The sequence below is a fragment of the Mus musculus genome, chromosome 11 (assembly GCF_000001635.26).
Source record: "Mus musculus strain C57BL/6J chromosome 11, GRCm38.p6 C57BL/6J".
In the NCBI taxonomy this organism is placed as follows: Eukaryota; Metazoa; Chordata; class Mammalia; order Rodentia; family Muridae; genus Mus; species Mus musculus.
The window spans coordinates 114,996,721-115,015,564 of NC_000077.6; the positions used below are offsets into that span (position 1 = coordinate 114,996,721).

The 18,844-nt window shown below is 48.3% G+C and overlaps 3 protein-coding genes across 6 annotated transcripts in view; all 3 read right to left on the minus strand.

The window, feature by feature from the left end:
* On the minus strand, window positions 1-7,541 carry Cd300c2 (CD300C molecule 2). 2 transcript variants are annotated; one of them, XM_030245551.1, is made up of 5 exons: window positions 7,398-7,541; window positions 7,199-7,324; window positions 3,909-4,265; window positions 1,495-1,615; window positions 1-315 (listed from the first exon to the last, which is right to left on the minus strand). In XM_030245551.1, the coding sequence occupies exons 1-5, from the start codon at window positions 7,441-7,443 to the stop codon at window positions 168-170; spliced, it is 798 nt and encodes a 265-aa protein (XP_030101411.1). In that variant the 5' UTR covers window positions 7,444-7,541; the 3' UTR covers window positions 1-167. The 2 variants fall into 2 exon arrangements, with proteins under 2 accessions (XP_030101411.1, NP_598919.1); NM_134158.1 differs by lacking the exons at window positions 7,199-7,324; window positions 7,398-7,541 and adding an exon at window positions 4,767-5,160 and having other exon boundaries at window positions 49-315.
* The window catches only part of Cd300ld4 (CD300 molecule like family member D4), a 23,120-nt gene continuing 11,506 nt past the window's right edge, over window positions 7,231-18,844 (minus strand). Inside the window, exons 4-6 of one of the 3 annotated variants that reach the window (XM_017314198.2) lie at window positions 15,599-15,812; window positions 7,654-7,790; window positions 7,231-7,301 (exon numbers count right to left, since the gene is read on the minus strand). In XM_017314198.2, the coding sequence (XP_017169687.1) occupies window positions 7,677-7,790; window positions 15,599-15,812 (328 nt within the window). In that variant the 3' untranslated portion in view covers window positions 7,231-7,301; window positions 7,654-7,676. Of the gene's footprint in view, window positions 7,302-7,583; window positions 7,791-15,572; window positions 15,813-18,844 lie in introns of those variants that run through there. The other 2 variants (XM_017314197.2, XM_017314199.2) reach the window with 2 other exon arrangements.
* Window positions 13,600-18,844, minus strand: part of Cd300ld2 (CD300 molecule like family member D2) — a 6,516-nt gene continuing 1,271 nt past the window's right edge. Inside the window, exons 2-5 of the mRNA XM_030246471.1 lie at window positions 16,938-17,279; window positions 15,851-15,915; window positions 15,448-15,461; window positions 13,600-13,843 (exon numbers count right to left, since the gene is read on the minus strand). Coding sequence (XP_030102331.1) covers window positions 13,615-13,843; window positions 15,448-15,461; window positions 15,851-15,915; window positions 16,938-17,279 — 650 coding nt within the window. The 3' untranslated portion in view covers window positions 13,600-13,614. The remainder of the gene's footprint in view (window positions 13,844-15,447; window positions 15,462-15,850; window positions 15,916-16,937; window positions 17,280-18,844) is intronic.

Below are 18,844 nucleotides of genomic sequence, written 5' to 3' on the forward strand. Positions count from 1 at the left end.
TCATTTAAATATATAGGTATTTATTTGGTAAATTCATTTATGTGTTTGATACACCACAGAGAATCTTCTAAAAGTCTCAGAGCATTCTCAAGAAATATGTATTTACTGGCTGTCCTCAGCCACCAGAGGAGCTGTGTTTAGGGACAGGGCCTTGATGTCAACAGACTTCACTGGTTCTCATAACAGGGCCGAGAGCTGCTTCCCCCAGAGCACCTCTGAGGCCTGTTCACCCAGAGGACAGCACCAAGCATGCTCAGGAACAGGAACAACTTCAGAGACACCAGGACCCAGAAGTAGAGGCTGCTCCGAAGAGACCTGTAAGGGACAGAGTCACAATAAGCTCACTTCCCAGAAGGTGACAATAATGCCCTGTGCTATGTGACTGTCCCGTATCCAGGTCTGTGTCCACAGAGATATATGCAAGGACAAGGACAAGGACAAGGACTGCCTGAATGACCAGTGTGATTAATACAGAGCCCAAGAGGTAGCCTTAACCTGTAAGGCCTGACCAAGCCCACGGGCTTCTCCCCCTATACCCTCTAACCAGGTAGGAACAGCCTCCCCAACCCACACCCAATTCTCTTCCTACTAGACCCCTCCAACTTTCTCCAGGGTGGCATTATTTATTTATTTATTTATTTATTTATTTATTAATATTATGTAGCCCTAGCTGTCCTGGAACTCATTATGCAAACCAACAGGGCCTTGAACTCATAGAGATTCATCTGGCTTGTGCCATCACACCCAGTGGCTTAATTATTTTACATAGTTAATTGTGTGTGTGCTCATGTGTGTGTGTATGCAGGTGCACATGCATGTGCATGAATGTGGAGATCAGAGGATAACCTTGGTCATTCCTCAAGGGTCACCACTTTGTTTGTTCTGATATAGATCTCACTATGTAGCTGTGACTAGAATGGAACTCACTATGTAGACCAGGATGGTCCTAAACTCCTAGAGCTTGGTCTGCCTCTGCCTCCCAAGAGCTGAGATTCAAGGTGTGAGCCACCACACCTGGCCCATCTATCTCATCTATGTTGTTTGTAACACAATCTCTCACTAGCCTGCGGCTTACCAAGTAGGCTGGCTAGTCAGTGAGTCACAGGCATCCTCCTGTCTCTACCTCAGCAGCTCTGGTATTTCAAGTAGGTGCTGCCATGCTGACTTTTCGTGTAGATGATGTGACTCAAACTCAGATGTACTTCAACAGCAGACCCATCTCCATAGAGCCATTTCTCCAGAATCTGAATGTGTTTGGGTAGCATCTCCTGGGCAGTAAGCTATCTCCAGCCCAGCGGGTCTGTATCTGAGTGGCATTGCTGTATCCCTATCTGTAGATCAGAAACTGGCTCTCACAAACCCCTCCCAGGTCAGCCTATGATTGGGAAATGCAGGAGGGGTGTACAGGAGAGAGATACAAACCCTTCTGCCTCTGCTCTCTCACTATGACCCCTCCTTCCCAGCCCAAAGGTCTCAGGGATGTTGGTTCCTCACCGAGGCTGAGGGCAGGGAGCAGGAATTGTGTCATCTGTGGTCACACTGGGATGAGTGTGCCCAACTGAGGATGTGGGGGATTCCAGGATATCTCTACCACTCTCAAGGCTCGAACCTGTGACTGGAACAAAGGATAGAAACACAAGACAGTTTCTGCAACCTCCACATTGTCTGCTACCCACTGAAGCCTCTATCACTCTGCTTCACTCAGGTCCCTAGGGGCATGAGGACAGCTGTCTGACAGCCTATAAGCCACATGGCCACACTAAGGCCTGGTCAGGGATTTTCTTCCTAGCCCATATCATGGTGAGCAGTGGCACTTGCAAACATGTTGGAAGTCTTCTTAGAGAGGAGATTGTAGGTGTCTGTGACAAGATCTTAGTGAGTGCCAGGTCCTATCCAGCCTCTGCCATATCTCTTGCCTCCTTGTCTGCCATCCTTCTGGGGACAAACAGGATAGTGGGACTCCATGTCTGCCTGGCACACTCATTCCCAGTGTCAGCCAGAATTTCCACTGGGACATCTTCTCTGAGGAATGAGCAGAAAGAAAGTTCTAGAAAGGCAAATGTGGCAGGGCCTGTGGAGAGTGGCCTCTACTGCAGAGCAGTGATGTCAGTGGGTTTGTAGTTCTCACTCTTCAGTACGAACCCACAGAGGAGGTTGCAGGGAAACATATAAATACATGCAATCTCAGTGCTGGCGAGGCAGAGACAGGAGGATCAGGCATTCCAAGGTGAATCCTAAGTACACAGAGAGATGGTTAACCTGAGCTACACGATATTCTCTCTCAAATGATGGTGATGGTGTTGAAGAAGAGGAAGAGGAAGAAGAGGAGGAGGAGGAGGAAAAAGAGGAGGAGGAGGAGGAGGAGGAGGAGGAGGAGGAGGAGGAGGAGGAGAAGGAGAAGGAGAAGGAGAAGGAGAAGGAGAAGGAGAAGGAGAAGGAGAAGGAGAAGGAGAAGGAGAAGGAGAAGGAGAAGGAGAAGGAGAAGGAGAAGGAGAAGGAGAAGGAGAAGGAGAAGAAGAAGAAATTGGACTTAAGAGTGAGGTTTGGCCTCTTCCTTCAGCTCCCTTCACCAACCCATCCCTTAAAGAGATATACTGGATTGGCTTCTAAGAATGGAGGAGGCTCCATTTGGGGAGAAAAAACTGCAGACATGGAGAATATTTGGGAGCAAAGACACTGAAAGCCTATCTTCCATCCTGCTTGACCATCTGTTCACAGAAGGGGAACCTTGGAGGGATTCTCTGAGTTTCTTCCAGCAGTAAATGGTTCCTGGGAAAGGGGACACAGAGGAGCTTGGAGGAGGTGAGTGGGTTCCTCAGGGCACTGAAAAGCACCATGCTAAAAGCCCCTAGGCTCCAAATTGTGTGATGAAGCTGGTACCCAGAAGGGAAGTGTGCACTCTGTCCCAGGTCAGAGCCACATTTGAGAGAGGGGAGATGATGAGCTGGGGTACCATTCATGTATGGAGAATGGAGTCAGGGCCAGAGACCTGGGAGAGTGCACTCTGGTTTTTTTTTTGTTGTTGTTGTTCCTCCTTCTCTTCCTTCCTCCCTCCCTCCTTCCCTCCCTTCCTACTTTACTCCTTCCCCTTTTTCCTCCTTTTCCTTTTCTTCTTGTCTTCCTCCCTCCTTCCCCCCTTCCCTCCTTCCCTCCTTCCCTCCCTCCCTCTTTTTTCTCTCCCTTTCTCCCTCCCCTCCCCCTTCCTTCCTCCTTCCCTTCATTCCTTCCTTTTCTTTCTTTTACTTTTTGAGACAGGGTCTTGATAGGGAGTTTATAGCCCTGGTTGTCCTGAACTTGTGATCTTCCTGCCTCCACCTCCTGAGTGCTAAGATCTCAGGCATACACCACCCTGATCAGCAGCCAATGGGTTGGTTTTGAGCTGATTTTGCACCAAAGGAAGGATCAGGTCGGGGGATCCTCCTAAATCAGCTGATCATTTGCACACACGACAGAGCTGCCACCCCAACCCTCCTGAGGCAAAACCACACACCAGGTCTGCTCCCCTTCAGCCTCAGTCATAGGCTGCCAGAGACAGCTAACTGCAAAGCTGGCATGTCACCAGTGAAAGCTCTCTTTGAACAAAGCACTGTCACCATCTGTCCCCTATTGACCTCTGCTCAGCACCCAGAACACCCATGAACTCTGGTTTCCATGGTTCACTCCCACAGGATACAGATCTCTGTCCCCTGGCCACACTCTGCTCTCTCTTCCCCATGTCCCCTGACAGACCAGCACCTTCCCCCTTACAAGAAGCAGTTACTCCAGGATGCCTCCCTGGCTGTTGCTCTGTCCCTATCTGCCCCTCATCACACATAATGTACTCCCAGGCTCTGAGCTGAATTCCTCCTCCAGAAATTCCTGCCACTTTCAGCTGTCTTGATGCTACAATGCTCATTATGGGGACTTACCTGGGTCCTCACTTGGAACCACAGACAACTCAATCTTGAAGTACTTATCGAACCCCAAGGAGCCATCAAAAAGTGATATATCCACCGCACACATGTAGGTGTCTGCATCCTCCAGGGTGAGGCTCTCATAGGTCACTGTGAAGGTGAGGTTGTCTGGATGGTCCCTGATGGTCACTCGGCCATTCCTAACTTCTTCTGAGCTGCTGGTCTTGACAATATCTTTACAGAGTACCTTCAGTGACCCTCTGCACCAGAATTTGTCCTTAGTCTTGAATTTCTCCTCGTATTGACATGACACACTGAGCGATTCCCCAACAGCGCCTGTGATAGTGCTGGGGCCATGCAGTGGGACACAGCCTGGAAAAGAGTAACTTCAATTCTGCACCCTGACAGCTGGATGGGAGTAAGTCCTCCCTTTGGTCAGTTCTTAAAAACCCTCTGGTCTCTAGGAAAGAGTGAGAAAGGAGACAGGCTTTGTCAGAGCAGGAGTCAGGACTGAGGTCATAGAGAGATTATAAAATAAATAGAGATTATGTGATTATGGCACTGACTGTCACAGGTGACCCTCCCAGTTGTCCTGAATCTGCCTCAGGTGTGGTAGACATGACTGTATTGTGCACAGAAACCTGGCAGTACCTGGGGAGCAGATGCTGATGGTCCTGGGCCCCACCCAACCCCAGCCCTACCCTCCTGATTCTCTCTAGACCCTTCTGCCTGTGCTGGCCTCTCCCTCACTCTCTCCCCCTCCCCTTCCCCCCCTTCTCCCTCTCCCCCTCCCCATCCCTCTCCCCTCCTGTCAGACTTACAGCAGGAGTTCTCCTTTCAAAGCTTACACCCTACACATCTGCTCATGCTCACCTGGGACCTGAGAGAGGAACAGAGCTGAAGGCAGCCACAATCTTATTACTCTGGGAATCATTTCTTCAGCTCCGCTGTCACCTGTGCCCACATCAGGGCCAAGAGTGGAGAAGGATCTGTCTCAGTCTAGACAGTAGAATGTTCTCTTGCCTAGTTCTCCTTTCTGTCCTCTGCTTCCTGGTCTCGTGCTCTTACGTGAGGCTCCAGATGAACAGTAGCAGGAAGGGCTCTGTTAATACTCCAGGCCTTAGAGGCTTTGGTTCCTACCACACAGAATAAGTGGGGACAACCACTGCTGTGGATTGAGGGTGCCATCTGTCACCTAGCCCTTACCCGAGGGCTTCCCTGCTCCTGCCAGAGCCCTGGAGGGGCATTTCCATTTCCGGTCAGGTTGTCCACCCTCTGCGACACACACTTCCTGAGTGGATTGAAAAGCTTCCCTTCTGTTGCTCTAGCTCTGTGACCACAGAGGAACCATCTCCTTCAAAATGCAGATTATAGGGCACTATTTGTCCATGGCGTCCCTAGAACTGTTTCCAGGTTTACACTACTGATCAAGGTCATGCTGTGACCCTATCCCTTAATGAGAGTTTATCTGAGTGCTGTATCCTCCAAAAGAGTACAGAGCTGTAGGTCACAGCTTTCTTTTCTTCCGTCTTATTCTGTTTGGGGTGCTGTTTGTCTGTGGCAGCATATCTAGCCCAGGATGGCCTCTATGTAGCCAAGGAGGACCTTGAACTGATTCTCCTACCTCCATCTCCTGAGTCCAGCAGTGTAAGGTGTTTGTCACCACAGCCCATCCATGCTGAACCCAGGGCTCTACGCATGCCAGACAAGCTCTCTGCTGACTAAGATGCATCCACAGCCCTGATTATTTGAGACAGTATCTCACACTGCAGCCCAACCTGGGCTTGAATGCAGTATTTAGCTGAAGCTAACCTTGAACTCAGAGAAATCTCCCATCCCTTGAGTGCCAGGCCTAGATGGGAGCCATCATGCATGGCAGCTCTGTCTTCTTGAGTCTCTGGGCCCCATACCTAGACATGGGCATGATTTCGAGTAGGTGTTGTGTGGTAGAATGAAAGAATGACCTCAGATCACTCCTTTCTGATGACTCAGTTTCCCAGTGCTGGCCATCCCCTTCCCTTTCATGTTGGAGAAGATGGAAAAGACGGAATCCAAGAGCCTGGTGACCTGCCTGACCATAGAGGTACCTACACCCCTCTGATCTACAGCAATATCTGCAGGCTGTGGTGACATTTGGGGGAGACCTTTTGCCCTTAAGATTCCCTGGGTTTAGACTCTCCTCTGGGTATCCAGTCTTATGTCACTCACTCCAATCCCCATTGACACAGAATGCAGATGTTCTCCCTACTAACACAGAATACAGATGTTCTCTCACTGTATCATTTTCTTGGCTCTCACTGACTGACCATCAGGGTATCTGCCTGCATTTTTCCATGTCCACTGTTTCTTTATGCTCTACAGAATATCAGATCAACAAGAGCTCAGAAAGTGCTTTGTGCATTCATTATGGGACTCTAAGACATGGTCATGCTTGCTATCTGTGTCTACTCACTGTTCTCTTGCTGCGAGGAGACACCATGACCACAGCAGCTAGTATAAGAGAAAGCATTTAGCCAGGGCTGGTGTAGCAGTCTCAGAGGCTGAGTCCATTGTTATCATGGTCAGCATGGTGGCAAACATGGCAGGTCTGGAGCTGGAGACATAGCAGAGAGTGACATGCTGATTTTCAGGTAGAGAGAGAAAGGCAGAGAGAGGTGAGAAAGAAGGGAGAGAAGAAAGATGACAGATGAGAGATGCGTGTGAGCTTTTTAAACCTCTAAGCCCACCCAGAGTAATGCACTTCTTCCCCAAAAGCCACACCTCCTCCTCCTTCAAACCCTGTCCACTCCCTGGTGACGAAGCATTCGAATAAATGAGCAGGGTTGGGGGGTGTAGGGGTGGGAGGTCATTCTTATCAAACCACCACAGTATCCAATGAGCTCTCAATGTGTCCTAATACAGTAAGTGGGTGGGATATTCAGAACCAGCACGTCTATGCCTACAGCCATCTAATGCTTGGTGAGACTCTCAGAGGCTTTGGTTCTGGCAAATTCAACATGGTGCCCTGGAGACTGACTGAGGTTACAGCTGCCTGGAAGGACACACTGGAAATCAGGACTTGGAAATGGACAAAGCAGGTGTCTATCCTGATGCTCTGGGAAGGAGTTTGTTTCAATGTTTCCCCTCCTCTCAGAGTGAGCAGCAGAACAAAGCTGGAAGCAGTGTGTGTGTGTCCACTAACCCAAGGTTCTCTTCAAGCAGGGCTCACATTTTGGGTGGTCTTAGTGCCTTGCTCATGATAGCTGTAGTAACTAGGACTATATATTTGAAAGCGTGCTTCAGAGACAGGAAAATTAGCAACTTACTTTTGTGTCCAGCAAAAGTCTGCTGAGGTCCATACTGTACAAAGCTGTGATTCCAGGCTTCTGCTGTCTTGCTCTCCTGTGAGCTCCCAAGAGCTGACTTCGCCTGCACATGTAAGATGGTCATTACTGCAAGAGTCAGAGAGAGGTAGGTAGTGGACTGCAAGCGCTTTCCCCATGAGTGGGGCCGATTCACACTCACCCACACATGTCAGGCCACAGAAACAAACAGAGCCACAGAAACACATGCAATTGCTGTGGGGAAAGAGGAAACCGAGAAGACAATGGTCTGCTCATGCCTCTTGCCTAGCTCTACCCTGCAGTGAGAAGCAAGAAGCCCAAAGAGGAAGAACCTTCAGATGTCAGAAGAGGAAGTTTGTAGACACACCAAGTGCTGATCACTGCAACTCCACCAGTACAGACACATGTGGGAGGTGCCTCGTAGGGCTTCTCCGGACCTGTGGCACCTCCTTGTATGTCCTCAGGGTCTTCTGCTGCTATCAGGGCCTCTCCAAGGAGCAGGAGGGAGGCAGGTCCCTCTCAGGGAGAGGTGGTAGTGGTGGTGGCAGAGGCCTCCTCTGGGCTGGATGGCAGACTGGATAAACAGAGGGAAGGGAGGGAGGAACTCAACACCAGTGTTCATCCCGTTCTGCTTTCTACTTGTGGACACAATGTAAGCAGCCACCTCACTCCCACCACCGCGCCTTTCCACCATGGTGGGTTAAATGCCTTGAAACTGTGAGCCTAGATAAACCTTTCCCTCTTAAGCTGCCTTTGTCTCATTACTTATCACAGTGATGAGAAATATAACTGATACACGGTCTCTGGAAAAACAGGAGGAAAGCTGGTGCATGCTTTTAATCCCTACACTGAGGAAGCAGGGGCAGGTGGATCTTTGTGGGTTTGAATCCAGCCTGGTCTATGGAGTGAGTTCCAGGATGGCCAAGGATACACAAAGACTCTCTGTCTTGAAAACAAAACAAAACAAACAACGACAAAACCCTATAAAAACAAACAAAGAAACAGAGGAAAAGAAAAATAATAAACAGAGGAACAGAGCATCAGTGTCCTGACAGGTTAACAGATAGGTTGGTGTGTACTGGTACGTTTTGCCAACTTGGTACAAAGTAGAGAATGCTGGGAGAAAGAAGTTTTACTGAACATCTTCCCCATCAGTTGGACATGGTGGGCACAGTGGTGAGGATATTTTCTTGATTGTTAATTGATAGATGGATGAGATGCCATCCCTGGCCTTGTGGTTCTCTGTTGCATAAGAAGGCAGGCTGAGCAAGCCAGTGAGCAGCGCCCTCCATGGCCTCTGCTTCAGTTCCTGCCTCCAGCTTTCTGCTGAGCTCCTACACACTTCTGCAAACTGGACTGTGCCCTGGAAGCGCCAGCCAAACAAGACCTTTCCTCCCAGCAAGGTGGCTTTGGTCAGTGTTTTACCACAGCATCAAAAAACAGCAGACTAGGACAGACTGATGGACTGGTGAATGGGCCAGACAGACCAGCTTATCTCACCCCTTGGCTTCTCCCTATCTGTGAACGACTCAGACTTTACCTCACGATCCAGCTTCAGCCTGCATCTTGGTCCCTCCCCCAGGATCCTCTTTACTGCTAACCTTGTTTAGCCTCAAAAATGCAAGCACTAATTTCTCATTATATAGTCCTTTTAAAATTTAATTTTGGTTTTAGTGTTTAGAGACAGTGTGGGGCAGTGGACAGTGCCACCAGAAAGAAGAACTGGTAAGGTTGTAGCAGTTCAAATCCCTGATAAATCTCATAATTGGGAACAGCAGGAGTTCCAACCAGCTCCTGACCAGTTTCCTGTCCTGGATCATGTGACCCCGACACCCCACAACCGAATGTAACAACCAGTCACATAGCATAAAAATCTAGAGGTCGCCAGTCAGTGGTGGAACACACCTTGAATCCCAGCACTTGGAAGGCAGTGGCAGGCAGATTTCTGAGTTTGAGGCCAGCCTAGTCTACAGAGTGAGTTCCAGGACAGCCAGGGCTACACAGAGAAACCCTGTCTCTGAACACCAAACCAAACCAAACAAAACCTAGAGGTCTCCATGATAATGAGGAATGTAGATAGGCCCAGAGTGTCTAGCCAATGAGCTTCCCTTCCTGGGCATCCCTTCCTGCAAAAGGTATTTAATCTCCGGTTCACCCTGAGTAAGACACATGTATTCACATCTACCATGAATAAAACAGTTTGGATAAGCAAAGACCATCTCCTTCATCAAAGACAGCTGAGGGGTGAGGCCTTCATCGTAAAGGGCCAAGTCACAGTCTCTGGTAGAAGCCCCTGATACTAATAACACTCACCCAGAGCTAAGCAGGATCCCAACTCCCCATGTCCCAGGCTCAGCGTGGGGACCACGGACTCACATCCCCAAATCCTTTTGGTCCCTAGTAGCATCTGGACACACAAGAGGATATGTTCTCAACTCCTTTGGTTCCCAGTGGTGTCTGGGTGCACAGGAGTTTGAGAAACACAGCATCCCTCCGAGCCTCTGTCCTTTTTCACCCAGAGAAACACAGGGTCCGTCTCCTGGCCTAGACTGTGTTTAGTCTTCCCTGAGTGGCGTGTTCGTGGCCCTGCACCCCAACAGCAAGGAAGAAAGACAGCCTAACTCCCCAATGTTTTGCCTCCCCTGCATGACACATTGGATAGTGTTCCTACAACACTATCAGCAAGGCAGAAATGCAGACTGACAACTGAAGTCTTACCCTGCACCTCTGCCTAGACTGAAACTTGCTCTGTAGACCAGGCTGACCTCAGACTCAGAGATCCACCTGCCTCTGCCTCCTGAGTGCTAGGATTGAAGGTGTGCACCTCCACTGCCTGCCTCGTTTCATAGGTGTTAAGGAGGTTCTTCACAGGCTATTCTACGGCACCTGCTTTTCCCCCGAAGGTCCCAAACGAAAAGCAATGTCCCCAGAGATGACTTCCAGGATCACCCTACATCACTCGTCCCTGATTTGGCTCCTCCATTGACCTTATTGCAATTCGCTAGTATTTTATGTCCTTGTGACAGAACATAAGCTTCATTAGGGCAGACATTCTACCCTATGTTTATACCAGGGCTTGGCACTCAGTAGGCTCTTAATGAATATTTGTTGAATTATGTAGAGATTTCATATACTTCTGAATGGGGTTGGAAAGAATGGTTAATCTGGTCCATGCCTCTTTCACTACCAACTCCTGTGACCAATTTGGATATATGATGGAGAATATCTGCTCCATCAAAAACCATTCCAGGGGCATGAGAACCGTCTCTGTTGTTCAGTGGTTGTTCTTCCAGAGGGCCTGGGTTCAATTTCCTGTACCTACATTGGTTCTCACAGCTGTCTTAGCTCAACTGCCAGGGAAACCAATGCCTTCTTCTTCTCTCTGTGGGGCACTAGGCATGTACATGCTACACAGACATGCATGCAGACACAAGACATATACACATGAAATAAGCAAAAAAATATTATAGATAAAAAGAATAGGTTCTGTCCTTGCAGAGGACCTGAGGTCAGTTCTTAGCATCCACCCCAGGTGGCATGCAACCTAGAATTGGCACCCATTGTTGCACAACAGGGACACTTGCACTCTTATGCACATACCCACATACAGGTACACACAACTTTAACATGATGATGATGATGGTGATGGTGATGGTGATGGTGATGATGATGAATATTTTTGGGAAACACTCCAGGAACTGGAGAGATGGTGCAGCAGTTAGGACCCTGATGCTTTTCCTTAGGACCCGTTTTGGTCCCAACATTTATTGAGCAGCTCACAAGCATCTGTATCTCCCTTTCTATGGCTTCTTTGGGCCTCTGTGAGCACCAGCCTCACATACAGCACACAGTCAAACAAGCAGGCAAAGCACCCAAATATACAAAAATTAATTACAAAAAAAGCTTATCCCATGGTCCCCTGGGACTCTCATGGCTACCATCTCAGGCATCCAGTGATGCTCAGGTCCAGGTCAGCTGCAGAATCTCTGCTTCTACTCTTCCCTTCCTCCTCTAGAATCTCAGCTTCCCTCCCTCACTTCCCCCTACAGAATCTCGGCTTCCATCCTTTGCTCCTCCCCACACTTGGCACCAACTATTCAGTTGGCATCTTTCTGAGACCTGACCCACTTTATCTTAAGGGTCAAAATTAGGAAGAAGCTGAGGAAATTAACAAAAGGTAGAGGGGGAATCTAGAAAAATAAGTCAGCAGCGGGATGACTCCTTGAGTAGACAGAAACCTAACCCCTCCCCTTCTACCCCTGGAACCCAAGTAAGGGTTGAAGGAGACAACTGACTTTATAAAATTGTTCCCTGACTTTCACACCTGTGCCATGCCATCTGTAGGTGTGCGTGTGTGTGTGCGTGTGCATGTGTGAGTGTGTGTGTGTGCACCATTACACATCCCAGAAAGAAGAAGGTCAGGCTGCACAGAGAGAAAACGCTCTCCCCTTTCAATTTTTATTTCATTATTTAAAAATTTGTATATAGCATCACAGGTATATATAATGAATTTTGGTCATTTTCATTGCTATTATTGTCCCTTGTCTCCCTTGCTGTCTCTTCCTTCCTTCCTTCCTTCCTTCCTTCCTTCCTCCTTCCTTGCTTGCTTGCTTCTTTTTATTTCCTTCCTTTCTTTTTCTTCTTTTCCCCCAAGACAGGGTTTCTCTATGTAGTCACTCTGTAAACCAGGCTGGCCTTGAACTCAGAAATCCACCTGCCTCCTGAGTGTTGGCAATCTCCATCACTGCCTGGCCTACAGGCTCTAATGAGCCCCTCTCCTGATTACATGGTGTGTGTGTGTGTGTGTGTGTGTGTGTGTCCCCCACTGAGCTTCACTGGGATTGTTTGTCTGAGCATGGGTAGGAACATGGGCATCTGACTGGCAGCTACACCCCTGAAGCAAATGAGAACCATGCTCTACAGAGGCAGACTCACTAGAGCCCAACACACGTCATCAAGGAGAAGATGCTAACCTGGGGACTCTTCTCACACAGAGTGGGAGTACACCCCTGTTAGGTGTGAGGTTGGCTGTGGGTGTCAGAGCCCCACTGGAGGAGAGACTGTGTCATGGTGCAGAACTCAGCATGGCTGTGGCCGGTGGGCTGAGAACAACTGTTTTCCCCCTGAGCGTTTACCTTTGAGCCCCTCGACTTCCTCTGTGGAATTTAGTTCGGATCTTTCTTATTTTGGAGCATGCATGTGGAGGGGGCGTCTAAATACTTAGACAGTCAATAGATGTGTCTGAGTGAAAGGGAGAGAATGGAATGGCCCGGTGCAGAGACTGTTCCTGGAGGGGTCGTGGTGTGATGTGGGTTCCTGACTTCTGAGAGGGCAGCTGCTTCCTGCAGCATAGGTCCCAATTTGGTCTCACTGGGCAGAGAATCTAGACTTCAGGGACCAAGACTAAGCTACTACTTGGGGACCTGAGCAGGTGGTACAAAGCCTAGGTCAACTGCTCCATCTTTGCTTGCAGTGGGCTTAGTCACTGAGTTGCATTGACAAAAAAGAAAGTAGGGTGTGTCCCATCTGTAAGGGACAGATATCCAGTGAGACAATGGCAAATTATTTTGCCATTTGGTGAGGCCTCATTTCCCACCTATTTGGTCAGTCACCTGCTTGGTGGCCCACAGAATTGTATTGGCATGTGTCCTCTAAGGAAATGGGAAGCTAGGAAGAAACATGATATTTTTTTGCCTTTTTCTACTTCCCTGGATGCCATCAGTGGAAGGTAGGCCCAAGTAGGTACTGTGGGATGTTCTGAGAGAGGCGGACATGAATGGATTCCAGAACTCAGCAGCCCATGCTACAGGAGTGGGATTAGTCTGAGCCTGGGCCCATGGCACTTCAGAGCCATGGTGCTCCTGCCCAGTTGTTCCTTAATAGAATGAGTCTTTGCCAGCCTAGGAAGAGGGCTTGGCTGGTAAAGAGCTTGCCTTTCTTACAAGGAAAATGGACATGAGTTCAATCCCTACAAGCTACAGTGTTTGTTTGTTTGTTTGTTTTTAAGTGAGTGCAGTTGTGTGTGCTTGTAATGGCAGGATGGGGGGTGGAGGCAGGTAGATCCCTGGAGTTCCCTGACCAACTTGGCAAAGGTGAAGGTCAGTGAGAAACCTTGTCTCAAATAATAATGGAATGATACCTGAAGATGTCTTCTACATACACATCTATCCCGACAAGGTGTACACAGAGAGAGGGAGACAGAGAGAGAGAAACAGAGGCAGAGACAGAGGGGGGAGAGAGAGGGAGATGAAGGGGGAGGGAGACAGAGAGGGAGAGGGAGAGGGAGAGGGAGAGGGAGAAAGAGGGGGGAGAGAGAGGGAGAAGAAGGGGGAGGGAGAGGGAGAGGGAGAGGGGGGAAGGAGAGGGATAGGGAGAGAGGGGAGGGAGAGGGAGAGAGATTATTTTTCATCTCCTGGGAAGTGTTTCTCTTCATCCTGGGCATCAGATCTATGGGTTTCCACCAGGCCAATTTCAACTTCCCCATAATGTCTCTGAGGCCTGTTCACCCAGTGTACAGCACAGAGCCTGCTCAGGAGGAGGGGAACCACCACAAAGACCATCAGCAAGAAGGAGATGCTGCTCAACAGGGACCGGCAGGAAACAAAGGAGGCAGGAGTAAGCCACCACCTGGCATAGAGGGCTCAGCCTTCCTGGTACCCATATCCCAGCCTTCAAGGGCCAGATAAGGTCAAGGCTGGGATTCCATTAGGTCTGTCTCCATGCAAGTGCATGGCTGGTCATGCTGCCTGCAGGATAAGCTCCCCCCAATATCACTCCTTTCCCTTTGACCACCATCCTCTTAGTTTGTCTAGACTCCCAGAAATCCTCTTCATCTACTTTCCATTCCTGCCAGGCTGAAGGCATCACTGCTAGCCGGTCTTTGACCTTGGCTTCTGCTACATTCTTCACCAGAATGACACCGCCCACCTCATCTGTACCCTCCCGTGTGTTAGGAGGCTTGGGGCTCACTCCATCTAGAAATGGGTGATGGCTGCTATACTCTGTCAGTGAATGGACACTGCTGTTGCAGCTCTTTGTGTCCCTTTATTATACCCTGAGGCACCATGAGGACCTGACTGTATTAAGCACCATTCCCCACCTCCCTGTCATCCTGTCTTCCCTGCCCAGGTCTCCATCTCACTCCTTGGGCCATCCTTGGCTTCTCCTTGGGCACAACAGGAGGCCATCCTCAGCTCATGGGAAGGAAACATCTACAACTGCAGATAGTCTGTGAGTCACAGCTAGCCCAGCATGTTCCTGAAAGATACGAGATCTGACACTTGGCAGACCATGACATCCAGTGTCCCAAAATGTTTCCAAGGACTGAGGTCTCTCCCTGTTTCACACTCTCCTGGACTCTACATTTCTGGAACCTGGAACCCTCTGTCACTTGATAACTAAGTTTTCATCCACTTACAAAACAAGCAATAAAAACACTTCCAATGCCCTAGCAGAGAAAGAATTTAAAAAAAAAAATCCATGAGAAAGCCTATGAGGTGGGAGGCTTTGAAACATGTTTGTCTTACTTAAGATTCATGGAGCAGAAAGAACACAGTAGAAAGAACAGAGGACTGGAAGAGACCCGAAGAACAATTCTGAGGGAGAAATAGAGAGGTGGCTTATGCCTTAACTTAGCTTGTGGTTTATCTGTGTCCTTGACCTGAAGTCTTGACCCCAACAGGCCATGATGAAATTAGGCCAAGGTAGCTCTACAGTGCTGGGAAATCCTCTGGACACCTTTGAGAATGACAGGCATCATCCAGGCACACCACAGTCCTCAGTTTCCCACTCCTCCCCGGCACTATTGAAACTCCCCACCCCCACCCCACATTGTCTCTTGGCATAGTTGGATAGGAACAAGGAGATTTAATTATAGGCTGAAACCTGAAGCTGATGGGAGAGAGATCTCTTCTTTTCAGTGGAGACCCAACTGTGGCCCTCTGTCCTGCCCACTGGGGCACACACAGTGGAGACACAAAAGCTGTGCTCAGTCTCTCCTGTCACTCAGGTGAGGACTTTACCTTCCTGCAGCTGAGGCTTAGAAGGGGAGCCTTGGTGTACTAAAATGTGAAAGGACTGGGAGCCCACCTCAGGCTTTCAGGAGAATCTGCCAGCCCTAGTGTTTCTACAGGACAGGGACTGAGGTTAGCAAATAAAATGACCATATGGACAGGCTAATTTGGTATTCAGGTAAAAGAATATAGCCATGTTAAGTAACACTTGGGATACACTTAGATTGGTTTTCCTGAATCCCAGGATTCCTGGGCATTTTGTGTTCTATCTGGAGCCCCTCCCAGGGAAGAGGTCGCAGGGTCAGCCCAGTGGGAAGGAGCTCCCAGGGTGCAGCTCTGCTTACCAGATGAAGAGAGTGTTCTGAGTCACCTGGCCAATGTTCTCTGTGCCAATGCTCTCCATGGTTGGTGTTGTGGATGTCCGAACTGTGGATGTCCGAACTGTGGATGGCAGAACTGTGGATGGCAGAACTGTGGATGTCCGAACTGTGGATGGCAGAACTGTGGATGTCAGAACTGTGGATGGCAGAACTGTGGATGTCAGAACTGTGGATGGCAGAACTGTGGATGTCAGAACTGTGGATGTCAGAACTGTGGATGGCACAACTGTGCATGGCAGAACTGTGGATGGCACAACTGTGGATGGCAGAACTGTGGCGGTCGTCGTCATTATTGTAGTTGAAATTTCTGGAGCAAAATATTCAAGAGAACATGGTTCAGTCTTCCTATAAATAGTTTGGCTCTGGGTATGGCCTAAAGTTCTTTCCCTAGGAATTAAGGAGCTCGATTTCCAGGCACCATCAGGAACTTACTTTATTAGTTAATTAATTAATTAATTAATTAATCTTTGATACAGGGTTTATCTGTGTAGCCCCAGATCATTTGGGACTCACTCCATGGACCAGGCTGGCCTCAAACTCAGAGATCTACCTTCCTAGTGCTGGTATTAAAGGTGTGCACTACCATGCCTAACACTTTCATTCTTTTTAAGAAAAATGATGTGCAGAGAAAAGAAACAGCTTCCCTTTAATACTTGATTCCTTCAGAGTGTGCTGTCTCATTATTCTCTGATGCGCAATATGCAGAAACACTTCGATTTTGTATATTTTGTCTATTTTTTTTTATTTTTTTAATTCGTGTATTTGTATATGTATGGGTGCTGCCTTGTATCTTCTAAGAGCACCCTGTGCTTGCAGTGCCCATGAAGGCCAGAAGAGGCTGTCAGATCCATTGAAACCGAATTACAGATGACTGCAAGCTACCATGTAGATGCTGGGAAGGAAATTAAGTCCTCTGGAACAGCAACCAGAGCTCTTGATCTCTGAGCCGTCTCTCCAGCTCCAATTTTGTCTGTTTTCTTTGTTGTAGTTGTTTAAAGCAAGATGTAAACCTCATCCTTGTTACTCAATCTTGCCCAGAATTAAAGGTTCTGCAGCTTCCTTTATGTTATGTTATAGGGGGCAGCGGGGTCTCAGGAAGAGACGTTAGCTCAGTGGCAAAGTGCTTGGCTAGCACAGGTGAGATTCTGAGTTCAATTCTCAGATCTGTAGGACTGAGAATATCTAAGACAGGCATACAAGGAGACAAGGGTCCCCCACCTTACCCTCTTTCTTGGCAGGACAAATACAGTAGACTTTTTTTTTTTTCTAGTAAGACTTTTACAAGGACCCTTGATACTTCACCAGGATTTTCTGGAATTTTTTTCTTACCTGGGTCAATGTTCACATTAACTTTAAACATGGGATCATATCCAGATTTTGTAATTCCACACCAGTAAATGTCAGCATCGCTCATCCTCAGGTCTTCCATGGTCACTGTGAAGATGAAGTCTGTCTGGTCGTCCCTGATGGACACACGGTTTTCCTTCACCAACTGCTCTGATGCATCGGTTTCAACGAGAATCTCACATGATTTCCAATAAGCTCCTCGGCACCAGTACTTCTTGTAATCCTTCCAGCCTGAGTCATATCTACACTGCACTGTCAAGGAGCCCTGCTCCTGACCGCTCACCTCCTCTGGACCTGTGACTGGATCCTGAGCCGTGCAGCAGCCTGGAAAACACAAACACACGGACCACTGATCTCCTCCTCCAAGGGGGAAACTCTACTGTGCCAAGTAGAGTTCATGAGCTGAATAAAAACCAGTGAAGGGCTTCCCTTTTCCCAAGGCAGATCAGCATTATTATCCTATATGTTGAAGCCTCAAAAGAAAAAAATAAGAAAGAGATATACAGATGAATTTTCAATTTCACTAATTGGCAGGGAGATCGATACAAATCAGAATCATAAATAGCATCATACCTCAGTTTGAATGGTTATTACCAAAAAAGACAAAATAGAACAATTGTTGGTTTATGTGGGACAGAGGATGTCGCACACACTGTGTGTTGGATTGGATATTAGACTTTATGGGAAATGGTGTGGAGTTTCTCAGAAAACTAGCATAAGACTGTCACATAACTCAGCAGTCCCACAGGGGACATAGTCTGGACTGGTTGGGTTTTTATAAACCTGACACCAACTCCATACAGAAGCATACAAAAAGAAAGAACATCAACTGAGAAACCGTCTGCATCAGGTCTAGGCAAGTCTGGGGGACATTTTCTTGACATAGGAAGGTCCAGTCCTCTGTGGGTGGTAACACAATATAAGAGAACATGCTAAATAAGCCATGAGCAGTAAGCCAGCAAGCAACACTCTCCCATGCTCTCAGCTTCAGTTCCTAACTCCAGGTTTCTGCCCTGCTTGGGCTCCCTCTCTGGCTTCCCTCCATGATGGAGTGTGATCTGGATCTTTAAGCCAAATAAGCCTTTTACTCTCCAAGGTTTTTTTTTGTTGGTCGATGTCTTTATCACAGTAACAGAAAGCAAACACGCAGCCTAGAGACATGAAGCGAATATGTGGAAGAGACATCTCCCCTTGTGTTTACTATGGCAGTGTTCACAGTAGCCATGGCACAGACTCACATAGATGCAGGTGAAAGGATAGCGGATCGTGGTGCATGAATGTAATGGAATGTAATTGCTTCATTTTGAAGGGATCGAGTTCCGCCATTTGCAGCCCACGGGAGAGACTGGAGGAACTGAAATAAATCAGATACAGGAAGATGCTGCCACACATTCCTATTGATGTGTGAAAGCTAAAAAGTTACTCTCTGTGGCTAGGGAGCCAGGGAGCCAGACCTGTCTGGAAAGTGTTTCTGCATAATCAAGAAGATCTGAGTTTGGATCCCCAGAACACATGGAAGAAAAGCCAGGTGAGGTGGGGGTGCCTGTAACCCCAAAGACAGGAGGATCCTGGAGATCACAGGCCAGATAGACTGAATCTATGAGCTCAGGAGCAGCGGGAGACCATGTCTGAACAAACAAGGTGGAGAGTGATAGAGAAAACGACCCAATGTCAATCTCCACATGTATGTGTGCACCTGAGAGCACGTGCACACACACGGAGAGACAAACACACAACCCTTTAGACATACATACACCACAGAGGCACATTTTCTTCTCAAAAGAACAAAAGTAAACCTCAAAGGAGTAGAAAACAAGAGAGGTTATCAGGCTGGGAAGGGTATTAGGGAAGACAGGAGAGTGCTTGTAGCATAGAGGAGAGCTGTTGGG